The sequence below is a fragment of the Corvus moneduloides genome, chromosome 11 (genome assembly GCF_009650955.1).
Source record: "Corvus moneduloides isolate bCorMon1 chromosome 11, bCorMon1.pri, whole genome shotgun sequence".
NCBI classification, from domain to species: Eukaryota; Metazoa; Chordata; class Aves; order Passeriformes; family Corvidae; genus Corvus; species Corvus moneduloides.
Window position 1 is genome coordinate 5,424,345 of NC_045486.1, and position 24,410 is coordinate 5,448,754.

The 24,410-nt window shown below is 41.8% G+C and overlaps 1 protein-coding gene across 13 annotated transcripts in view; it reads right to left on the bottom strand.

Moving 5' to 3' along the window:
* Positions 1-24,410, bottom strand: part of MITF (melanocyte inducing transcription factor) — a 101,500-nt gene that overhangs the window by 12,315 nt on the left and 64,775 nt on the right. For 8 of the 13 annotated variants that reach the window (XM_032120475.1, XM_032120484.1, XM_032120481.1 and 5 more), the window contains exons 3-5: positions 7,002-7,229; positions 5,797-5,880; positions 4,353-4,448 (exon numbers count right to left, since the gene is read on the bottom strand). In XM_032120475.1, coding sequence (XP_031976366.1) covers positions 4,353-4,448; positions 5,797-5,880; positions 7,002-7,229 — 408 coding nt within the window. Of the gene's footprint in view, positions 1-4,352; positions 4,449-5,796; positions 5,881-7,001; positions 7,230-8,358; positions 8,538-24,410 lie in introns of those variants that run through there. The other 5 variants (XM_032120480.1, XM_032120479.1, XM_032120485.1 and 2 more) reach the window with 4 other exon arrangements.

Here is a 24,410-nt window from a genome sequence, read left to right on the forward strand (position 1 = left end):
GAAAGAAAGAAAGAAAGAAAGAAAAAAAAAAAAAGAGTATCAAATAATGCTGCTCAGATCACAGCTGTCCTGGTTGTGACCTGCCCACATCAGTGTCAGGGTGACCACTCAAACTCACTGCTCTACAAGGCTGACCCTTGTCTCTTTGGGTCCCCCAAACACATCCCTGACACCGGCACAGCGAGAGCGTTACACACCCTTCTGTGACTTGGATGTGCTCATCCTATTCATGCTCCTAAGCATGGGGAAAGCACAAAGACCTTGTTTGTAGCCCAAGGACTTGAAGTTCATAACCAGACATGTGAAATGTAATTAGGAATTTCAGGGAATTTAGAAAAAAAAAAAAAAAAGGAGATTTTTTGTTAGAAAACTAGAAACTGGCATCTCAAAGCCTGGGTAAAGCAGCCAGGCTGTAAAGAAACATGGAGAACACCAAGCTGCTTTCTTTACTGCAAGATGGACCCTGATGGCTACAACAGTTTGTGATTGATTTTTTTCCCCAAAGGTGTCCAACACTATGCCAGATTTCCATGTCAATAAACAGGACCAGTGTGAGCAATGACCACAAAAGGGGACAGTGAAGGCAGGCAGCAAGTGCTGAATGTGCACATGTGCCTGGCTGCTAAAGGCTGTCCACAGGAATGCTTATCAGGGAAATTCACATTTGGGGGAGGGAGATGCCAACAGTCTCCACTTGAATCAGTGATCCACGAGCAAAGAGACTGATCAGCTTCTTTCTTTGACTGCTTTCCCCAGCATCCAAACTCCACAGGTCAAAGCTTCAATTGTAACGTTTTCCTACTCGTGGTCCATGCTCGCTATGAGTCTCTGAGAGGCCTCTTCTCCAGGACGGCTGCAAGTCACATCTTTGGGACTAACTCATATTAATTCCTTCCAAATGAAAACATAAAGTACATGCAACACTCTGGGTCACCTCACATAAAATACCTGCAGCTAAAGGTAAGTTAAAATCAAGGCACATCCTCAGTTCACAATTACATAACAGTTCCCAGAGGAATAAAATCAGTTGACTAAGGTAAACCCAATAATCATTAGTGCAGGGTTTAGGGAACTGGCAAAGGGGAGAGGACCCCTGTGCTGAGGGCACTGGCTTGAGATGTACAAGACAGCAGTGTGGTGAGCACACAGAAGCAGCCACTAGACTTAAATGGGGCAAAAAAAATCCCTAAAGGGGTTTATTATGTGCCCATTGCAGTGACACCCGGGCATTTATTTCAAATTATTCTTACTGGAAGAAACTGGAAAAAATTACACATTGTCTGCAAACATTTCAGGTCTAGGACCCTCGAGCCTTTCACCACCATCCTCAAGTACAAGACGGGAAAATGTCAAAACTTCCACAGCCATTTCATAGGGAAGATGGCATCTCACACTTTGAGAAAGACATGGAATTTTCTGGAGCTAAGGATGCTCCTTCCCTGTCTTCTCCAAATTCTAGCATGTTTCCAACCTCAATATAGTTTTTCCTTACAGCTTTCTCAGCTATTTCTGGCTAAGAAGAAATTTAAATACAGCATCAGCCAGATCATCCACCTTTATTCTTCCAAAAAGCAAATGAAGGAAGAGTGGCTTATGCCAGGCTTAGTGTGTTATCTTCATTGAAACAGCATGGTTGAAAATGCTTTCACTTGTGAGATTTCATATTTCAAGGTCTTGGTATCACAAATTGCACAAACACACTAAGTAAAACAAATTTCAATCTTCCTTTCACTTTGCATCTGCTTCTTTTTTTTCTAATAATGGCTTTTATATAACAGAAATTTGAAATATGGTAATTATGACTGCAGATTCATCATAGTGTACATTCATGGGAGTCTGAGGCTTTCATTTCTCCTCCACTACTCCAACAAAACAAGCACCCACATTCTGTCTAAAATCACTGAGACATCATCTGTGTGATCAACAAGGCTGTTTCTAAGGTACCAGTACACACTGGAATGGATTCTGCATCCCAGCTTGCGCAGCCCACAATGTATTGTGATGTTCCCTGACCTACAAGAACATGTTCAGCAGCACTCCCTGTAACAAAACTCCTCTACAGTGGAGTTTGAATTCCAGAAGAAAGCCACATTTAGACAGAGCTTTCTATGCCAGGCTCTGGCTGGAGCTGATTAGCTGGATGAATTAATTGCCATCTCCACAAGAGCACTTTACACAGTACTCATTAATTCAATTACCAGGTCATATCTAGGCAGAAAACCTTCTCTATAAACTAGTCACCATTCTGTGATACTTTCCACCACAGATCTTATTCCACCAAATACCAAAGCTGACAAACACTCTGACAAGCAGTTGGTTGCAATGGGCCATTTTCAACTCGAGGTACTTGGAAACTTCCTTAGATTGCTCTGCACAAAAATCTCTGATTTTGCTTATCAATTAAGTACTGTTATCAACTGTAACAAACTGGTCCTTTTGTTCTTTGTTGGTTATGGAACAACAACTGCCTTTGTCACAGTCTCAGCACAGCTATTTATAGGTTGTGTCTCTTCAGAGACCATTTCCTCCCTTGATTTCTCCCACCTCGATTTAGCTCAGTCTGTAGGCACTAATTCCTTATTAATAAAATGCTGTGTGTTTTAAGAGCTGAGCTCTGTCCCAAAAGAAAAGTGCATGGTTCATTTTTTTCCCTAAACCAATTGTTGAGAAACATGGTTCAATATCCATCTCTTCAGGATTGGTACCAGGCTGATTCAGAGACTGAAATATGCTTTTTTCCCTCCAGTTATTTAAATGTATTAATAAAGAAGTCCTAATTTGTTTCATATCCTTATTTTTCAAACTTCACCACACAGAGTGGGAAAACTTTGAAATTCCACAGTAAATGTGGATCAGGCAGTCTTTACAAGGCTTCTTGCCAGCCAGTGAGCAGGAGGGATGCAGACTACCCTGAACACTGACTACAGGCACTCCTTGCACCAAAAGAGTGCAGAGTATCCTTCTGTCCCTGTCTGGAAGCAAAGAGCCATGCTGGGGTCCCTGTGAAACAAGAGAAAAAGAAAAGCACAAAGATATCCAAGTCCCTTCTGAATTAATCGTCCCAACCCAATGGAACTTCAGAGAAAGGACTCCAGAAGAACCTCATCCCTCAACAAAAAAAAAAAAAAAAAATTGAAAAACAGATTAACTTTTTGAAAGCTATCTTCTGACCGTTTCTTGAGGTTTTCTCTCAAATTCCAGGACAGCTGCACTTTGCAAGTCAGATTAAAGGAAAATTTATTCTCTCTAGCAGGACAGTGCAGCTATTTCCCCGTGTACCCAAAGGGCACTATTTAGAAAGGGAAGCGGGTGGGCCGCTTCCTGCGTCATCCACCACGTCTCTGAGAGGGCTGTGGGAATCTGTGGGAGCACAGGACTAGGTTAACATGACACCAGACAACTACTGTCAGCAAATGTAAACCTATGCCACAAAATCAATGCTCTGTGGTAAGCTGTAAATTTTGGCACTAGATAAAACAGAAGCAGACGCCAGCACTGGCAGACATCTACTCAGCCAGATCTAACAGCATTTAAGCCTAAGGCAAAAAATTCACCAGAGCTACCCTCCACAGAAGATCAAAATCAGATTATGCCAGAAGTACGATCATATTAATTCTCAAAGCAATGTGAACCAAACCAAAAGAGCCACTTGGAGGAAACTTGTGCCTTCCCTCAGTGCTTTCTGCACTTCTGTGTTCTTGGCTTTTATCACAGGCTTCCCATGTCCCCTGCCTTGTTCAGTTTTCAACCTTCTGTATTCCTTCCCCTTTTGTTTGTTTCGAAGATTGCTTTTTAATTTATTTTTTCTCCTGCTAAATTCTGTAACATCTTTGCTGTCATCTAGCTGGGGACTTCTCTCCAATTGAGCACAGGCTGAGCTAAAGCTGTGATGTTAGAGATAACAGAGAGTGTCTCTGGATAGGGATGCTAACACATAGCATACAATTTCTTAGTCAAATATGACAACATTCAGGAACCTGGGATGCCAGAGGTTCCTTCTTTTCTGAAGCCAAGTATAAAGTCCATGGCAATATTTAATATCAGTGGGAATGAACTACTCCTGGTAGCAGTTTACTCCTCTGTTGCAATCCTCTCACCACTAACCGGGAAATAAGAAAAGCAAAATTGTCCTTTGTAGTCTCTCAACCTGACTCCAACTCGTATTTTTAAATTCATGTTTTTCATTGGAACTGTATTACCTTAAGATCTTCAAAGAAAAACCAATTACACTCCATGGAACAATGCAATAACTACTTAATTGCAAGGAAGAAAAGTTCTGCTGCAGTTTTGCTTCCTCTCAAGGAGAAACAATTAGACTTAACAGGGAAACCAGAAGGAAAGGACCATTGTACCGTGTTTGCCATTTGCAGGGCTGGGTCCACTAAGCCGAGGATTTCTTCATTATAACTGGACTCCAAACTGATTATGTCATCAATCACATCATCCATCTGTAGCAGAAAAGGTGGACAAAGAAACAGAACAGTTTTCAGCATCACTGGGACACAGGAGCCTGACAAAGCACTTCAGCTCCACAGCAGAGGCGCCTGTGCAGTTGTACAACCCCTCAGCCATGACTTCTGCTATCCAGGCAGCATACCGGGGTCATGGCAGAGCTGATGCTTCATGGTCCAACTCCCTCCTCCCACCAGCAGTTACCCTGCACTATCTGCCCACGGACACACTGTTCCTCCCAGCAACAGCAGAGGAGGAAGCTGCCCGTGGAATAAGTGACTGTAAGGACACGTCTCCCTCTCCCCACTGCAGCATCGCTGCCTCTCCTCCACTTCTTCCCTGCATGGGACCAAAACCTGGGCACAGACAGGAACAGCCCTGGACACCTGCAGGGAAGGAGAGGGAGCAAAGATTTGCTGCTGGCCCTCAACAGCAGAATCCATTGGATTTGTGTCCCTCATACACCCTCCTGGGAAGCACCACTCAGGGGCAGCTCAGAGCTGATTTTAGGTGGTACAAAACATCTTCTTTCAGAGGCTGGGCTGGAAGGTGCCTCCACAAGCTCCTGCACAGGCAGGAGGAAACAGCCCTTCACAGCACCCACGCACGTGCTCCAAATTGTCCTGCAGAATTGACTATTTCAGGGCAGGACTGACTATTTCCTTTTTGCTCATTATAAAAAAGGAGCTTAAATGACAGAGATCTACAAAATCAATGCATAATGGTGATGGTAAAAGTAGCAGTACATGGGATTTTTTTATCAGCTCCAGAAAGTGTGATCACAACAAATTACATCAACTGGAAGTGAGGGCAAGAAAGGAACTAACAGTTACAGCCCATACCCAAAGTCTTGTTACTGATTCTGGTAAGAAATAAAAACCCCTTAGTTTTAAGAAAAATAATGAAAATACAAAAGGGTCCACCTTTTTCCACCTGAGGATGAGTTACCACAGATGGATTAAAGCCTTCTCATAAAATTTTTTAAAACACAAGTGTGATCTGCACAGAAATGTGGACTTAGAGGTTATCAGGGCAAAGCCACATCCATGCAGTCTTGGAAAATCCAGTTAGAAAAGATTTCCTGATACAAGACCTTAAAGCATGGTTGATGTGCTCTTCTGCTGTGGCGTGACAGTGCTAGAACAGCACGAGCCTTTTCCAGGTATCTTCAAGCAACTTTTAACATCAATGCTAATAAACAACACTGCTGTATTGTACCTTAAATACGTCCTATATTCAACTTCTTAAAGACACTGTGGGGCAAGTTTATTTTTCAACATATCATGAAAGAAACATGCTCATGAGAAAGGGGAACTGTGCTCCACCTCCTGTGTCATCCAGTACCTGCATGCATGATGCTCGTGAGTGTGTATTCAGAGCCGGGCACTCACTCTCAACCCTGCTTTGCTCTTCAAATTTATAAAATCCCTGCAGAAATAAGGGGAAAAAAAAAAAAAACAAAAGAAAAGAAAAAAAAAAGAAAAAAAAAAAAAAAGAAGAAGAAGAAAAAGCAAAGCATGGATCCGAGTTCATGGCACAGTCTCAGTCCCAAAAAGAGCACGAATTAAATAGTGTCATGCACACATGTTCCCGATGACACAGCAAAGTGAAGCTGTAAATATCCTCAAGAAAAAATTGTCTGGGTACACTGGGACAATAGGATGGAAATATCTGATTTTCATTTTTTTTGAAACTATGGAGCACAAGTATTTCCCTTGCATGTGCAAAATACGTTCTGTGATAACTGTTTCTCCGAGCTGCGAAACATTTTGCTCACGGAACGCATCTGTACTAAAAATCTGGCACAAAGGCTTAAAGGAGGGAATGAGGGGACAAGAGGAACTCTACAGTTGCCTCCTACTTTTCATGTTACAAAAATTCGGACATGATTCTTATACTTGTTAATATCTTCCCAACCATTTTCCTTTGAAGCCTGAGCACACATGTAACACCTAACTCAGTTTTTGCCAGCAAAGATTAAGACAAGATTGCAAAGGACTTCTAGGCATAGGCTATTGAAGTCCTGTATTTGCAGCACTGGAACAGCAGTCAGTAACATTTTAGGGCATATTAGCTAGGATAATCTGGCCTTCCAGCTACGCAGGAGACTTACTCAAATTTTACCATAAAAATACCTAAAATATCTCAAAATAGCTTTGTGCAGTTATTTTTGCTATACTCTTTGCACTTTCTAGACGAATGAGCCATAAATAACATTATTGCAGAAAGCTACATCTTACAAAGCTGCTTTGTATTCTCCAAAGGTCAATTATTCACTGTGTGCATCAAGGAATAGGATGGGGAAAAAGAAAAGTAGTTTTAGTAAGTATAAACTAGCTAAAATAATTCAAACAAGAGGAAGCTAGAGGGACATGGGTTTTTTGCCAAAAATATCTATTCATCAGGTGGACACAGAAGTATCAGTTACATTTCCACAATGAACAGAAAAGATAAACAGAACATACAGTGAGCAAATATGGTTTAAAACAACTTAATTAAAGCAGATTACAACTCCATTTTACTGGAAACACCAACAGGAGAGTTCTTACCTCTTTCTCACAGTTGGAGTTGAGGGTGAGCATAGCCATGGGGCTGTTGGGTGCGCTGCTCCCTGTTCCAGGTGGCATGACATGATCCCCAGGCTGGTTTGGACATGGCAAGCTCAGGGCTTGGTTGGCATGTTTATTTGCTAGAGTGGTAGAGAGGTACTGCTTTACCTGCTGCCGCTGGGCCTGCTGAATGTGGTACTTGGTTGGATTCTCAAGGTGAGTCTGCACCTGTACAACACAATTTAAAAAGGATTTTATTGTTTTACGACATCATTGCAGGTGCTATGGACCTGAGCTATACATTTGTGACATAAGGACCAGCTATTTGACAAAGCACAAACCTGTGAAGCTCCAAGAAGTCCACAGTGCTTCACAAACTGGCATTTGGTAGCAAGGAATCAGTTTATGATTCGGTCTTTCAACAACTGACTTATTGTCGCTACACCAAGAAGTTCCAGCTATTTTTCTACAACGTGAGATTTCTCACTTAAGACCAACGCTCGGGTTTTCAGTTCCTACAGACACTCCAGAACAGTCAGTTCTGAGTTCAGACCTTCAGCTATGTGACATTTAGTTTTCACTAAAATATGGAGAAACGAGTAGTATTGCAGGACTCATTTTACTTGTTAGTAGCTAACAATTAAAACCAAGAAGTATGGATTGCTATCCTTAATCCACTATCAAATAACAGAGAGATAACAGGTTTGTTATCAGTGGTTTAGGTTTTGAATGTTTGGGGTTTTTTTAAATTAATACCTTGGTTAAAATAAAAGAAGAAAGGAAGACACCTTTTTCTGCCTACAGATTATTTATATCTCAGATATACAGCATAAATCATATACAAATAAGACAGCCTGTTTATAAACACATCATGCAAATAAGATGCAAGAAAAGAAGTGTTTCAGTTCAGATCAATCACTGCCGTCAGCAACAGCTATTTTTGTATTTAAGATAAGCTTCTCAGTACTTAGAAATTTTTTACATACAAAATATGAAAATCCTCATACTGAACAACTGTTGCACACCCTAAATAAGCAAGAGAAGAAAGGCCATTTTTTTTCCCCATTAAAATTTTCCACCATATCCTGGAAACTCTTTGTTACCATTCATTGATCATTAACGTTGCTTTCGGAAGGTAGAAATCAACCCAAAATATAGCAATACACTGAGAAGTTATTTTGTTTTAGAACAGTTCCATTAGAGTGAACTTTTGCTGTTGCAAGAGACCATGCATGGCCCTCACTTACTGGTGTGAAAGAAATTAAATAAAGAACCCAAGACACCAGAGGAAAAGGGTTTCCTGTACACTGCACACCTTCTTAGCAACAGGTTTTACAACAAGTCTCAAATAACTCACCTGATAATGGTTATACTCAAGCATTTCCAGCATGCTACCTAGAGGTTGCAAGAGAAGAGACTGCAATATCCTTTGTCTATGCTACTCCAGTTTGAGGGATCCACATATGGAAGCACAACAAAACCCAGAAGAGCAGAAGAAACTTGATGGCCACTGCTCAGACTTTTAGTAACCTACACTAATTAGCATGCAAGTGGAGAAACAAACAGTTCACACAAGGCCTCTTCTTGGAAGTTATGCAAGTTTAAGTTAAGCTTTAAGTATTGGTATCTTTTTTTTCCCCCAGCTTTGATGTCATGCTTTTTCATAAACATAAAAGGACCTTTTAAGCAATGTGCTATCAAAGTCAGATTGACAGTTCGCTCAAGGCTAATTCACTATTCAGCTTTCGTTCCAGTCGTACTAACACACAATGGTAGTTTTCTTTAGCAGGAAGGTTAAAAGTTTTTAAGTACAGAGTAAGAAATAACTGAATAAATGCCCTGTGAGCCTAACACATATTCCCTGGCAGTGGCTGCCCTGGATAAACCCACAAGGCTCTGCAGTCCTGTCCTCAGCTTTGCAGCACAACCCAGGACTGGCAGCAGAATGTGAAGCACCCGAAAAGGCTCTACCCCATCTTCAGCTTCCCTGGCACTTCAAAGCCATTAATTCTATCTCAACCTAGAGTTGCAAGAAGTTTTCCAGTTCAGGAATGGCTGACAAAGAGCTAATGCATGTTCCAAGTGCACTTAGCTGCACTTGGGCACAGTCCCTACACCTTCCAGAACTGATTTTTTCATTCTATCCAACTCCTTGACAGAAGTCTGTACTCAAACACAGGTATAAAAACTGCCCAACTGGCATTATCTTCTGAAGCCTCAGCTCCCAGGGAAGCACACTAAGATAGCATTTCTAGAGAGTTTAATCTGCTTTGTTGCACTGTATCAATAGACAACACTGTGCTGTGATAAGTACAGCACTTACTTTGTCAGTCCCAAACTGCATTACCAATTTTCCTATCATCAGTGCTAAGAGCTACACTACCCAGATAAGGCTGGTTTTTACTAAATTTTCCTCTTCCAAGTAGATAAAGTCGGCAATAAACAAGCTATTTATGTAACCCTTATCTTTGAATATGTTATTTTAAAGAACAAGCCCTCCTCGCCTGACAAAATCTGCACACTCCTTTTCCTCCACAGGCATCAGGTGTCACTGCTGTTCTCCATCCCAGGATGGGGCAAAGTCCCTCCTTTCTGCACCCGCCACCTGTCCACTCTGCACACTCCAAGGAGAGAGACCAACAAAGCTCCAAGATCCACATCTCAACACTGTATCATCAAATACTACATTATTTATAACATAAACCAAAACACTTAACTGAATCCACTACGTGTCAAGTCTTGAAACACACACTGCCTAATTGACAGGATTTTTGTTGGCAAAACACAAACTTACTTCACAAGAACATACTCCCCCTCTGACTTTGTTGTGCTATTCTACACTAAAATATTTTATTTTGCTACTCAATTATTAATTTAGGGGTTTTTTTAATGGCCTGTGCTGCTTTCAGCATGCCAGGGAAGGCAAGTTCTGAGTTCACATGCCACAAGCTCACACAAGTCCAGTAGTGAACCAAAGAACACAGAGAACTGCCTTTTCTGTCATTAAGTTGCTCCAAAATGACACAAAGATGATATTCAAGGACTAAATATTTCTTTTAATCCACAGCTGCTCAAGCACACTTCCACATTCAAATACAAGCACATACAATTATTCTCCAAATGGAGGAGCACGTGATAACAATTCCCACAAGAACAGGAGCTCCCACAGGACTGAAGCAGCTTTAAATGTGCTTCTTCTTGGACAGATGTACCAGTTTGAACTGCTCCTGCTCTGACTGAGTGTGAGGCCCAACTGGCTACACAGAGAAAACTTGAGTTTGATTCTCTGTTTTGTCACTGGCTGCCCTCTTGAGCTGCCTTAAGAGTTCCATCACGGAAATCTGGTGGGGACTACCTTAATGAACTCCATGCTGTTTGTTGAGACTGCCTTTAGCCTAGAGCATCCTATTCTGCAGACTCTACAGCAAAGGCAACCCAAATGTGCCTTCTTGGGCAAATGTCCCAAGATGCCCCAGAGTCACCCTGCAGATAAGCCATAAAGCATTCTTCCTTTTTGACAACATATCTCATGAGCAAAGAGTAGCAAACAAACCCCCCCCACAATGAAATTCCACTACCCTGAACTTGAAACCGTAAATAAAAGCTTTGACTTAAGATCTAATTTTGGTTCTCAGCCCCTTCTAGCATTTTGGGTGAAGAATAGTTCTTGTTGTTCATTCAAATTCATGAGACACAAAGTGCAAGATGGCAAATTATTGGTTTGGATACACTTCCTAAGAAATGTGACTGAATGAGAACATGAAAGGAAAAATAAATCAACTTGAAACCAAATCCTCTGGATCTCCAAACCTCTATCTCCAGCAATCTCAACCAAAGTTTTGGCGCACAGTTACTCAATTGAGTAGAACACTGGTTTTTGGCATTTTGGTATTGACAAACAAGAAGTAATGTAACAATTATTATCATCACCTGCAGAACTTCAGAAATGAGCTAAGACAAGATGGCAAAAACGCTAAATTTATCACAGGAGGGTAACACAAGAATTTGGCTACAAGAGTAAAGCACTGCCTTAGAAGTAGAGCCCCAAAACTGGTTCAGTTCCAGAAGAGCCTTCAATGCCACCTCAGCAGCATCTCCACGGTCTCCATGGGCTGCCCCCAGTATCAGGCACTCCTGCACTATGAGTCTCTCTGTTAGCCTTTCAAGTTTCATCTGTTCTTGCCATGCTGACACTGAGAAGGATCTTTTTTCCTCAGATGAAGCACAGAGAAAGGCAGTAGAAAGAAATTAACTTGACTGCACCCATGTGTAACCCAGCTCAGGCCCTACAAGGCTGAGCTGGGCTAGAAAAGGGTTGGATGGAGCCACCCTGATTACTTGGCACTCATCCCTCACACTTAGAAGTACCCTGGAGAACACCATTATCTGAAGCAGGGGAAAGGCTTTCTCATACCTTCACTCATCTTGACATCTACTGCTAACTCCAGTGCATACATCCAGTTCAAGTATCTGAGTAGCTGCCTGTTTTCTTGCACATCACAGAAAGAACAGTAATAACCCATATAAACAGAGCAGATTCCCAGCCCTTGGGTTTGGTATCAATCTAGCAAACATTTCATCAATGGCTTTCACTAGCTTTAAGCACACACATCATATCAGTGGGAATTTTAGGTGTACTTCAGACTACATTCTTCAAAATCTGCATTATATTACACAGTGACAGAACCTCTGAGTAGACCCACACTTCCTTCAATTTCCAAAAGTAAAAATATTTCCCATTAAGTGATCGGGGGCTCAGGAATTTAAACACAAAGCACACGGCTCAAGTAGTTCCTCTGCATGAAGCCAACACAAACAACTGAAACAATACTGCTGATACTTGCTCCTTCTGTCAAGTCTTGCTGGGAATCACTCAGACTTAATTTGCTAACGACTTGCTAATGATGGCAAGAACTTGGAACAGTGCTTCGAGGCAGCAGAGCAATGCACCACCACTTCCAGTGGGTATGCACCGACCAAATTCCTTCTGGAGAGGCACCCAGGAGAGCTCACTCTTGGGCAGGCACAGACCAGGGACAGCCTAATGGCTTGGTAAATGTGTTTTGCACAGCGTAATCCAGAAACTAAACGGCTAACAATAAAACTAACAGGGAACTTACACCAGAATAAAAATATTTAATGAACTGTGGCGTTTACTACCAATCATCCTCTAGGAAAACTTCAAGGTCAGAGAATCACAGAAATATTGAGGTTGGAAAAAACCTTTATGATCATCAAGCTCAACCATAGCTGGAAGTCAATTAATTGTGGTAGGATCAAGCTCTGAGCCACTGGTACATCTGGATGAAGGTAACCAGGCTCAGTGAATTGGTCTGGGTTACTCATACACTGCTGAAATTTATCCTTGCACAGGTTTGATTTCTTTGCAGTGGGTAACTTCTGGAAGCAAGCACAAACCCAGCAGGTCTTGTGCTGAGAGTATTTCTTCAAGGTGGAACACCAAGTGTTGGTTTTCCCATGTCAGTTACTACTTCAAATCACAATATCTTACTTATCACATCTCCAAGTACTGCTGCTTTCAAAGCAAAGCTGAAGATGCCCCAAAATCCTCTCTTGGTGCAACACAAGCGACCAAAGGCCATCACAATGCCAGCAGCTCCAGGCTGCCCCACTGTTCTGGCCCCCACGAGCTGGAAAGGAGCATATTCCTGTTCCCAAAACCACACAGAAGATTTTTCTCACCAAAAACATCACTGAAGCTTCCTGTGACAGTACAGCTGGAGCACTCAATGCTCTATTTAAGTAAAGATAGGCTCGGGCACAGGGACATACCAGAGATGTTCAGAGGACAGTGAACCAAGGGGGAGGAAGACTCTTCTCCCCTCCCCATCCCCCCCCCCCCCCCCCCTTTTTTTTTTTTTTTTTTTTTTTTTTTTTAATTAAAAAGACCATTTGTTTCAAGCAAATTGCCTAAGGAGTTACAGTTTACAATTACAAGTAAAATACTTTTTGGTCAGTTTTCTCGGTTCAATAGAACTTTTTGTTGCCTAGACAGCTAAATGTCATGGGATTTTTAAGAAAAGTTAGAATTCTGTGTCATTTAACAATTAATGGTACCCAAAGAAAAATGATACAAAACCACATCCACTGACTGATGTGTTCTTCAAGGGCTCCAGGCTTCAGCTGTGTCCACTGCACATCCATGCCTGTTAACCACGCTAGTCCTGGGCTTCAAAGCTGTTTCAACCCATCACTTCCAAGTACAAAAACCCTGCAACAGCAGGAACAAGTTCTTTTCTAGGACTTTGAACAAAAATAGGGAGCTGTATAAATAACCGTTCTTTGTGACTAGGGGAAAAAAAACTGAGGAGGATGACACATGAGAAAGATAATCAATTAGTGCCACTTACAGTAAAAGTGATTTACTCTTCTGAAGTTTTCCAGTACAGGTTCAAGATTCTATTAATCATATTCACCACAGTTTGGTCACCAAGACTGAAAATCCTGAAGACCATAAAGCCCCTTCAATTAACTTCATTAACTATTGACCGTGGGTTTCACTGCAACGACAGGAAGTACACTCCTACCACCCAACTCGGAGCAATCCAAATAACCAGACAATGGTTTAACTCATTCTCAAAGACATCTTCTCACATGCTGCATTCAAACATTAAACAACAACATCACATTTTCCCCCCTACAGACGTCAGCGGCCTGAAGTAGCTTCACACGAGAAGTTGAGTCCTCTTGCTTGCTGAGACCTTCCCAGTTCTCCAAGATGGAACAGCCACCTCATTTATAATGCCGCCAAAATTGATTCCCCATAGGGCCACTGTGAAATTGGTAAAAGATAAATCTTTTCAGTAACTTCTCCAGCTGCCATTCTCCCCTTAATGCCAAATTCTCTAGAGTACATTTGTTCCCCCTTCTTTTAGCACATTACCCAGGAAAAATGGCCAGAACAACACTGACCAGAAAGCCCCAGAGCAAGAAAAAGATGAAAAGTAACTTATACTGACTGGGGAATGACAACTATGCTGAGCTTATTCCACCATTTTACCTCAGGACACAGCAAACACAAGGAAACTACATCAGTTAGCACAACAAAACTCTCTGGTTACCTAATTCACCCCAAACCCCTCTGCACTTGAAAACCAAAGCAGATAGGAGAAAGTTATTTAAGATCTGGCATTATGATTGCAGTCCAAGTAAGTGGATCCAACAGTCATCTTCAAGCACAAAGTTATGAAAAAGAAAAGGCACATTGTACAGAATTATCATCATTTACACAATCAGGGATTGTTTAGTCCATCACCAAAAATTCCTCTGCGTAATGTGACTTTTCATCCAAGGGAAAGACATGAAGCAAACAAGAATAAAGTTTTTGTAGATTAGTATTTAAAAACTGTGCTTTAGCTATAGAAGCACATGACAATGGTATCTAAGGAAATTAAAGAAAGGTTAGCCAAATGTATTCTAGGAGATAGGAACTGATGTAATTTGCAAGTTAGTGGCCTGCTGGCTGCCATTCTATGAGTGTGGCTTTCAGTCAGGACTAGGTCCTTTGAAGTCCTGCTACTTTTCTGTTAGGAAACCAACATTTCAGCTGTTTACTTCCCAACACACATGCCATAAATTTTTATTTTATACAATTTCTGAGACAATACCAAAAACCACTGCAACATTTTAGGACAGACAAGGAACTGACTCCATAAAACGTCAGGCACAAATCTTTTGCAATGATTTTACCTACCCCAGGTGCTTCAGAGCGTAAATATTTTGACTTCACAGGGAACAACAGCAGCCACACAACTGCATCTGACACACAAGTTTGAGTTATGGTACTACCACAGTGAAAAGCTTAATTCAAGCACCACATATTTAGGTCCACTTCTGCCACCCTTCTCTGTCTGAAGGAAGCTGAGAAGCACTTGCATCAGCACGAGAGGGTTTCAGGTTGCTCACAGTAGGACACCAATGACTCCTCCTCACAGCAATTGTCAAAGATAGACATAAAGTTGCTTCCAAAATGTCTTGCAAGACTTGGCATAGAGATGTGAATTCAAGAGGGAGCACAGTCACAGGACTACAGATATTTCAGCTGCCTGAAAGCCCAAAACCAGTTCAGGCAGATGGTCTGAAGCCACCTCTTCTCCCTTGCAAAGCCTTCCATAGCGCAAGCACAATTCCCCACCCTTCCTACAGCCCAAGCAGCCCCAACACAAGATTCACCAGACCACTCTAACACAGATCCCTACTGGCTTGTAAGAGTCACATTAGCGGGGTAAAATAACTTGTCCAACCTTATCTTCCTCTGGGGGTTGCCAAGCACAGCGTCAGCCAGCGCCAGCTTGGAGTGGCAGTCACGTACTGGCAGCCTGGGCAGGACTGTCAGTGACATTTCCCAGGGGTCACTGACCCTGCCACTGTTCCAGCCCTCAGTAACCCCTGCTAAACCTCAGGGACAGAGCATAGAGCTCCCAGGTCTCTGGTGCACTGTAAGACAGCTGGAAAAATGGGTGTTTTAATGAGCTCACTGCATTTGCCATGGCATGGAAGAGGTGCAGAATACCCATCCTCTGCCCAGAAGGGCCCTGACAGGTCGGACTGCAGCTTAAATCACATCAGCCTTCACATGTGCACAGGGTTTGGAGATTCTGGGTATATTTCTGGAGCTGAAACCCAAGACAGAATGCACTCTGCTATACAAAAGGAGAAACATGAGTTTTCCCTCAGCTGCTGAGAAGCCCTGAGGATGCAGTTTCCACAGGTGAGAAGAGGCATCCTTCTCCTCACCTGGTTTTGCTCAGGTTGCTCATCCATCACTCATTTGTCAAATGTGAAGAACACAAATGGGGCTGGGTAAAAATAATGGCACCTTTCATAGAAAATGAATAATGGAGAAAACGGAAATCAGTTTTATAAAAGATGTTGGGTAAAAAGCAACCAGAGCTAAGCTTAAAACAGTAGGAGAGACAGCACATGCTGAATTTTAAATAAAATTCCTGAGTATCGACTTCCTAGAGATGTAAAGTTACCCATGTGCAGAATGGCACAGGTTGTTTGCTTGTTCAGACTTTAAGAAATGAAATTCAAGTAGATTCAAGATTTTAATGCAGTAAATCTACTTTGCCCCTGCATGAGCTTCTCTTAATGTGCCATGCAATACTGATTTTCACAGGTGAAAATTAACTTAAAATTAGCTATTTTGCCCAAACTGTAAATAAAAAGTGTAAGAGTGGGAAAAGCACCCAACCTGTTGCTTTCATAAATCTTAAAACCTCATACCCTCAAACCTGGTCTCATTTGTCACTATAAGGTTTGTGAAGGGTTGCTCAAATATATAGCATATGGACACAGACCTGTGCCGAGATAACTTCCAGTGCTGAGGAGTGCAATTGTTGGCATTTTGGGGCTAAGCAAGAAGGGAGTTTGATTTACAAGTCTTTCAAATCCTCAGCATTAGCCTGTGAAAACGAATTGGTGTTCAGAATACTGCCTGTGGGTCACTGAAGCATTTATTTACAAAACTTCAACATCCAGCACTGAAACACAAGAGACATAAAGATGGCATGAGATCAAAATCTATCAAACACCCAAATGCCACACACAGAAACAGTTGTATCCTTCTCTTCTTTAAATAAAAGCCATTTGTAAACTCAAACACAACTCTTGGGTTATTACAGAAAAAAATCTCCTCTTTTTGGGGGCACACTGTACATCAGCAGGATGTCATAGAATAGTTCGGGTTGAAGGGACCTTTAAAGGTCATCAAGCCCAACCTCTACATCTTATTGCTAACTTGTCCAAAGACATCTACACTTCTGACCTACTTGTCTGGAAAAGATCAAGTGAAAGACTGCTCCACTCATCAGTCACATAATTCCACAGGACATGTTGGGCCGCTCTCAAGGTCACTTACAGAGCGCACACCAAGAGCATGCCACCAATCATGATCCGAATGTGAAAATACAAACCCAACCTTTGCATGCTGGAACAGCTTTTAGCATTGACTGGAAAGTCTTCCTACCAAAGCTTTCAAAGAAGCATCCCAAAAATAAGAGTGAAAATAGTTTTGGAAGGACCATTTATTTTAACAAAGCACTTGGCAAGACACTGGCTACAGCACAAAGGACACTTGTCCTGGAACACACCTGTTTGGAGGGGATCTGCTTTACAGTAAACACACAAAGCCACCCAGAAGACAGCAAGAAAATGAAAACTGTGTTAATTCAAACCAGTTTTACACTGCTAACATGCTCTGAGCTTCTACATGTCACAGCAAATAAATAATTTGAAGGACTTAGCTGGGCTCTATACCACTTTGCCTACAGCTGATGATGTCTCATGTCAGCCCCAATATGGAAGGCTTGAGTAAGCAGAAGAATAAAGCACTCCAGATACATCCATTTTATTCACACCCCTAATATGATCATTAGACGCAGCCTAAAATAATAATAAATCGCTGACTTCACTTACATAAAGGAAATGCAAGCTGGCTTACCACTGAACTCCTTGATTTTTATCCTTCTGCTCAACGAGCTGTGCTGTTATTTATGACTGTATTAAAACCTACTGAGTTACAATAAAAGAGTTTTGGTACCTCAGAGGGCTTGATCATCATGTCCGCTAAGGTAAGATAATCTAAGTCACTTTCATGCAAACCCAACTGGTTTTGATTTGAAGCATTGTGCTAAATACCAGAACAGCGGTTTTTTTGAGGACTTTGGCAAGCCACAAAGGTAGGTCACTCCTTGTGTGGAGTGGCATGACACCGCTCTGGAGGAGAATTAACCCAGGGAGCCAAATTGATGCCACACAGAGCATTCAAACTGCAAGCCAACACTGTCAGGGTTACTTTTGAATGATGGTGGCTCTTCCTTGGGAGTAGAGTACTGAAATCCAACACTTTCCCATAAAGCAACATCACATCTTTTCTTTCCTGACATGTCACTCACAAAGTAGATACCAGAGCAGACACCACAGCAGCCACAAGAGATGAAAAGTAACAAGAGTAAGAAATTAAGTATGCTTATTCCCCTCTAATTTTAAACCCAGAAACCACAATGGAATTTAGTGTTTTAGTTATTTCTTAGCTAAAGGCATGTTACCATAATAATTCTGCAACGGAAAGACATATTTAGGACAAATAGCCATTAGGCTGCATGACCTCACCTCTGCACCCCATGATCTTATTCCCGTAGCAGTCAGACAGTAGCGACCGTCTGGCTCCCAGAAAAAATAAGAGTAACATGGGCTCATTTATTAAACAAGGATGCCAACACTTCAGCCCTTTAAGATCTCAAGCTTTACATGCATGGAGTCATGACATCACAATCTATTTTATACCTACACAAACAAGATACAGCCCCTTGGCTGATTTTGTAATCTTCCCCACACCTGCCCCTTCACGTCTTCCTGGGATGAGCTATTGAAAATCCTCCTCCTTATGTTATTTCACATTTGCAAGCAAATAATTATTTACACTGTGAAATGAGAAGTTGCTGTCCACACAAGTAACTCTTGATGAGGCCAAAGGATGGGGCACTGGCAGGACCATCAACTGAACAAGTGAAATCTTTTGACAAAACCCCAGTCAGCTGTCAGGAGCCCTGTTTATATTGCAGTTGTAATAAAGAACTGCACTCAGGTTCATTACTTCAACAGATGTTGCACAAGCATGTTCCTTACCACAAAAACTTTAAAACTGAAAAATAGGTTATATAAAGAGACAGTCGCAATTCTCCCATGATGTTTTTCCAGCATATGCACAAACCTGTCACAGCAGCACTTGCAGCACGTGAGCAAATATAAAACCTCCAGCCAGCAAGGGACTACAAGCTCTTGATTCTCTCCTGTGTGAAGTCCTGTCAAGGTAAGGGTTAGGGCTCTTTCTGCAAGACTGGAAGCACATTTTACTACATAACACCAGAAAAATTCCACCTTTCCAAACATCTTACAGAAAACTCTTTCTAATGATTTCATCTGAACTTCAAAAAAGCACAAGCCATCGACTCACCAGGGGAGGCACACTCACAAAACACAAAGGAGAGTGTGTTATCGTTCCAGTTCTCCAAAGGTTAGCTGCAAATACGAAGCACCGAGAAATTCAGAAGCAATAGTTTGTCAGAAGATCAAAATGTCTTTTGAGAAAGAAATTCAGGGCCTCCAGGCTTGGTCTCAGAAGAATCCTGTTTTAAACCACACTTGACCCACACTAACGTAACCCTTGAAGTGCTATTGCAAGAACAGAGTGACGTTCACAAGGGGAAAGAGGCAAAGTATCTTTCACTAAAGCTGTATTTATGCAAAAAATCATGCATCTCCTTTTAATGCTGAAAAATACAAACATGACAAATTATGACATGTATTTCACAACATACCTCTCATCACTGATGGACAACATACACAAGGTTTTAGCTGCTCAAGAAACTGTATAGGAACATAACTCAATTCAAGGCAACCAGATGCTAGAGTTAGGGATGTAATTAGAGACTAGATGGGGATTAACTAGATCTTAACTCAGACTTCCCCACCTCCCTTGCCCTTTTTTAAACCTCAAGTATAAACCCATTTTAGCATGTCACTACTTTACATGATGGAATAAATTTTTTTTGAGATCTTACTGCTTAAAAAATGCAAATTAGCTCACACTGTAGAGTTTATTTTAAATCAAGTTTGAACAGATGAAAAGTAAAAGTTTAGGGTATTTGAACATCTGCTGGAGCCAAGGAGATGCCAATACATCCACCATAGCCAACAATGTGGTCTGAGATGTGGGACCCACAGGGGAGTGGTTCAGAACATGATGATGCATTTCATGCCATTGGTTTCAGACCAGCTCTGGTCTGCTCTCTCACACTGGACTCCCAGGAGTGGCTGGATGACTCATGGTCTCCTCATTTAATTTCCTCTAACAAGAATCTAATTAATACTCATCAACAGCACTGGGCAAAAATAAGCTAATATGCAATATGTAAGGGCAACTGGGAATTTACTTCAAAATCATGTTCCTGCTCCACACTGAAGGCAGACCCAACCCCAGAAGGTGCCAGGGCTGACGTCCAACTGCTTGTTCTTGCCCTGCCACAGCAGCTCCCTGTGACACAGGTACAGATGTTTGCAGGACTACACCAACCCATGCAATCAAAACCACTAAACTGATTTCTAAGAAGTCACCTTCCCACGGCATGGGGGTTAGACTAGATGATGTTTAAGGTCCCCTCCAACCCACATTATTCTAGGGTTCCATGACTGAGTAACAGCTAAAGCTGCTTCTGATTTACTCCATCAAGTTGCCTATCGATTATGTAAAGCTGGCAGCAATAGCTATCTGGGCATTTTTTCTGGAATTGCAGCTACCAGAGAAGAAAATGCAAAGTTGAACTGTGTTCCTCTAACATTTATCTGTCATTGTTCCCTGGGTCCAGTGGCAGTCAGCACATTCCTCACTCTGCATCCAGAGAGGAGAATCCAGATACTGTGTTCAGATCATGCAGAGCCATTGAGACCCAACTCAGTCCCTGCAGCCTTTAACCAAAGCAGACAAACGGAATTAATACATTTCCTTGGGGAAGGTGCAAGTTCAGAGAGAAGGCTTTTCTAAGGATAATCCTGCAGAAGCCCTGGCTGGAAGCTTTTTCCTCATTTCTTAGATGCAGGGAAAGGCAGAAGGCAATTCAGAACAGTGACCCACAGAGAAAGTGGCACTTTGCACAGAGTGACCACTGATTGCATAAGCAGCACTCCAGAGCAGAAGGCACCACTTTTCTTCCCTCAAAAAGCCAGTGTACGAAAAGGATAAACTCTTTTGAAAAGCCACAGTAGCATGATTAAATAGTAATTTTCCTTTTACACAGCAAACCGTACAGGGCTGAACCCTTAAGGAATATATGAACTTTCATGTGAATGGAGACCATTAAGTGCCCGGCAATGAATGGTGCCTGTGGTCCAGAATTCATTTCCTTTTAGAAAGCAAAGAGGATGGAAGGCTTATGATTGCTACACACAACTGCTGACTCATTCAAGGTCATTTTATTCCCTCCCTAAGCAAACTGTTTCTTTGAGACACAGGTATTTCAGCAGAGTATGGTTTTGGTGGCAGTCAGGAAGCAGAATTGTATAATAGACAAATTAATACTACAGAAAAAATGCTTTCAGACAGCTCAATGGACAACTTTTCAGTCAGTAACTTATGATAATATAGATGACTGCCAGTTTTTTAAACAGACATCTCACTTCCCAGAATTTTCTGCTTAACAAGACAGAAATTAACTTTAAAGCACTATTTTAATAAAGCAGGAATTAATTTTAAAGAAGTTTCTGAAATGTTAACGTTGGTCAAAGGGACAGCCCTACTTCACCTGAGGCTGTAGCAGAACTAGCAGCAGGTCTTCCCCTCAGTAAAAACAAGCTGTCTCACCAAAAGCAGGTTTATCACTTAGGTGCTATCAGGACACAGATGCTGGTTAAGGGCAACAGCACTCTGGATCACTGATATTGGTAACCTGGAATAAGTTTTTCCTGACAATATCACTCCCAGGGCTGCCCAAACCCAGAAGGGAAAAAAAAAAAAAAAAATCCACACACCTATAGAAAAAACACAAGCAGAGAAGTCACAGCCTGAGGAACTTAAAAGTAGTCTTAAAAACGTAAGTTTAGTGTGTTGCCTGCAGGTCCTTGGCACAACCTTTATCAAGACCTGAGAGAGGCAGAGAGGCTGTTTGCTACACCTCAGCCTTCAAATGTCTTCCTTTCAAGGAAGGGACTATTTCCAAGAAGAGAATTTCCATTAGTTGCTTGTTTATATCGTCCTCTGAAAGAACAGAAAGATTTAATTCACAGCCAACCGTTACATCCACAAACTAAAGTTTGATGGTTTCAACCAGGAACTTCTTGGTGACTTTTAGGCAGGCAGCCTGAAGTACAAGCTTTGATTCACCTTGCTTGACACACAAGCTTCCTCACAGATTAATGGACTGGTTTTGATTCTAGGTCAGGATAACTTCAGGCGCCTGATTGCTGCTGGTGCCCTGAGCTTCCAGCACTGCCCGACGCTCCGGATCTGCGGCGCGTGCGTGGCCTGTGATGCTCCCTGGTGAGCAGATCTGCCCCTCTCTGCACTCAGAAGGAGAGGATGGACACACAGATAGATACAAGAAGCACATTGTTCCAAGACAGAACACCAGTTCTTTGAAACTTTGGTTTCCTTAGACACACAAGACACACTCCTGCTGATGTCAGTGTGTCTGTTGGGAGACAGGACACGGATTCCAGGCAGGTCAGTAAGAAAAACATTGTCAGAAGTCAGGGATTCATAGAGGTGGGGTGCCCGAAAACAGCTGATGCCTTCTATGCTCTGCAAGCCACAGTTATTTAGAAATACACTAATATTTGCTACTGTTTCCTCAACGGCATCAAATACTGCTCCAAATTATTTTCCTTTACTAGCTGACATTTTCTACAAAATCCAGGATTTGCAGCACAAAGCAGGAACGGGGTAGAACTCAATGCAGTGTGTCTCACACAGCTTTGAGGATTGGAAATGTTCAATGGAAAACGTTGCCTCTTAACATTTTTTTAATGCTCTAGTCTTACATGCTGAAAAAGTTCATTACTTCTGCTGGACACCAGTAGCAGTTTTATTTTAAAAAGGCAGCCTGCCTTAGTTTTTGAATGCAATAGCTATTACATACAGCATTTTTCCTGGTTAATGGCTTAAAGGCACCTCTGGGAAAATAAATACAATAACACAACCAAACAACACGATTAGAATAATGTGTCAAAACAGGGTTTAACATCTGAGTATTAGCCTTCATCAGACTATTCATCAGAATAGTCAAGAATGATGAATTCCCTGGCAGCTGAGAGCTTTCCCAATGAATACACAGTCTTGGAAACCATAATGCCATCTGCTGAGAAATGATGGAAGTGCAGCACCATGAATTCCTGTTTCATTACTTCCACAACTGATGTGGAAGTGCCTGCTGCTGGGGATCAACTCGAAAACAACCTGTTTGGGCTATAAAACTTACACAAGAATTTTCAAACAACTGACTGGAACTTCAACTACTGATATTCAGTAAGTCTAGGACACGAAGTCACAGAGGTCCATAATAAATATTCTTCCAGTACATTAAGATAAGAATACGATGTGTGAAACCCAAACTATTAATTTGGCATGGACATTCCAACTTTACAAAATCTGGTGTTAAATAGTTTTGTTTGTTGGGGGTCATTTCGGGGTTTAAAAGATACTCGATTTTCTGTTCCATATTGTTACAAGCTGGAAAAAACCAAACCTAGTTTAAAATCAATTTAAGCTATCTGAGTTTATTAACAGGACTCAAAATAATAAGCTAGCAGGTAACTGGCATCCAGTGGCAGCACTTCCAGTGACAACCTGTGGGGCTGAGCTGTTATCCCAACACCCCAGAGGCCTCCCTGTGAGTGTTCGCAGGAGCAAGTTATTTTCATCATCAGTGACAAAAGAATTACTGGCAGCGTTATATTTCCACAGAGGCCATCACATGTAATTTCTTTTTTAATTTACTAATCTGCCAAGCGTATAAAAGCAGACACGTGGGTTTTGCTGGGTCACCAAAGCACCTGTGGAACACAAGACCCCCCAGAACAAGCACTACCCCAGGGGATGGAAGAGGAGCAGGAGGATATTTTTTCTTATGTGCACTGAAACACTATATCCAATTCTGCTCCAAACGATAGCGAGGAGTTCGATGTTCAAGTCTTGTAGAGGATTCCAGACCTGACAAGCCTACCATCAGCAGAAGGCCAGCACAGCCTGCTTTTCCTCTAGCCCACAACAGTTCCAGAATTGTTGCTACCAAAGACTAACATTAATTACTAAAGGAAGAATTATAGTAAGTCCATTCTTCAATTCAGGCAGACTGACCCAACCAGATCTACTGGCCAGCAACTGTTGCTGTAACAAACTCAAACTGAACACTGAGATGCTCTCCCAGACAGTGCAAAGGCAGCAGTGTTGATCCAGTGTTAGCCTGATCCTACCATTTAATTTCCAAGTAATGGTAATCCCATCTATAAAGAAAAAGAGAGACTGCTGCATGGTTTCCTAAGCAAATACAAACTAGACAAGTTCTGTCCTCAGCTCGGGAAAAATTTTCCACTACAAGCACTAAAGAGATAGGTTAATAAAATGGATCATTTTACTCCAAGAACAAGGCCTGTACCTGGCACTCACTTCTGAGAGACAAAGGGTTAAAACAGTTACCCATTTCCTCAACTGGACAACTACTACTATTGTAAAGTCCTTATTCAGCTGAATTCCATCAGGCCATGCTTTCTTAACACAATCTGACACGTACCTCTTCAAGATCTTGGGATTTTTTTTCCCTCTTCTCTGCCTCTCAGCAGTAGACATCAGAAATAAATACATCCAAAAAGCCAAATGCTAATCCAAACAAAGTA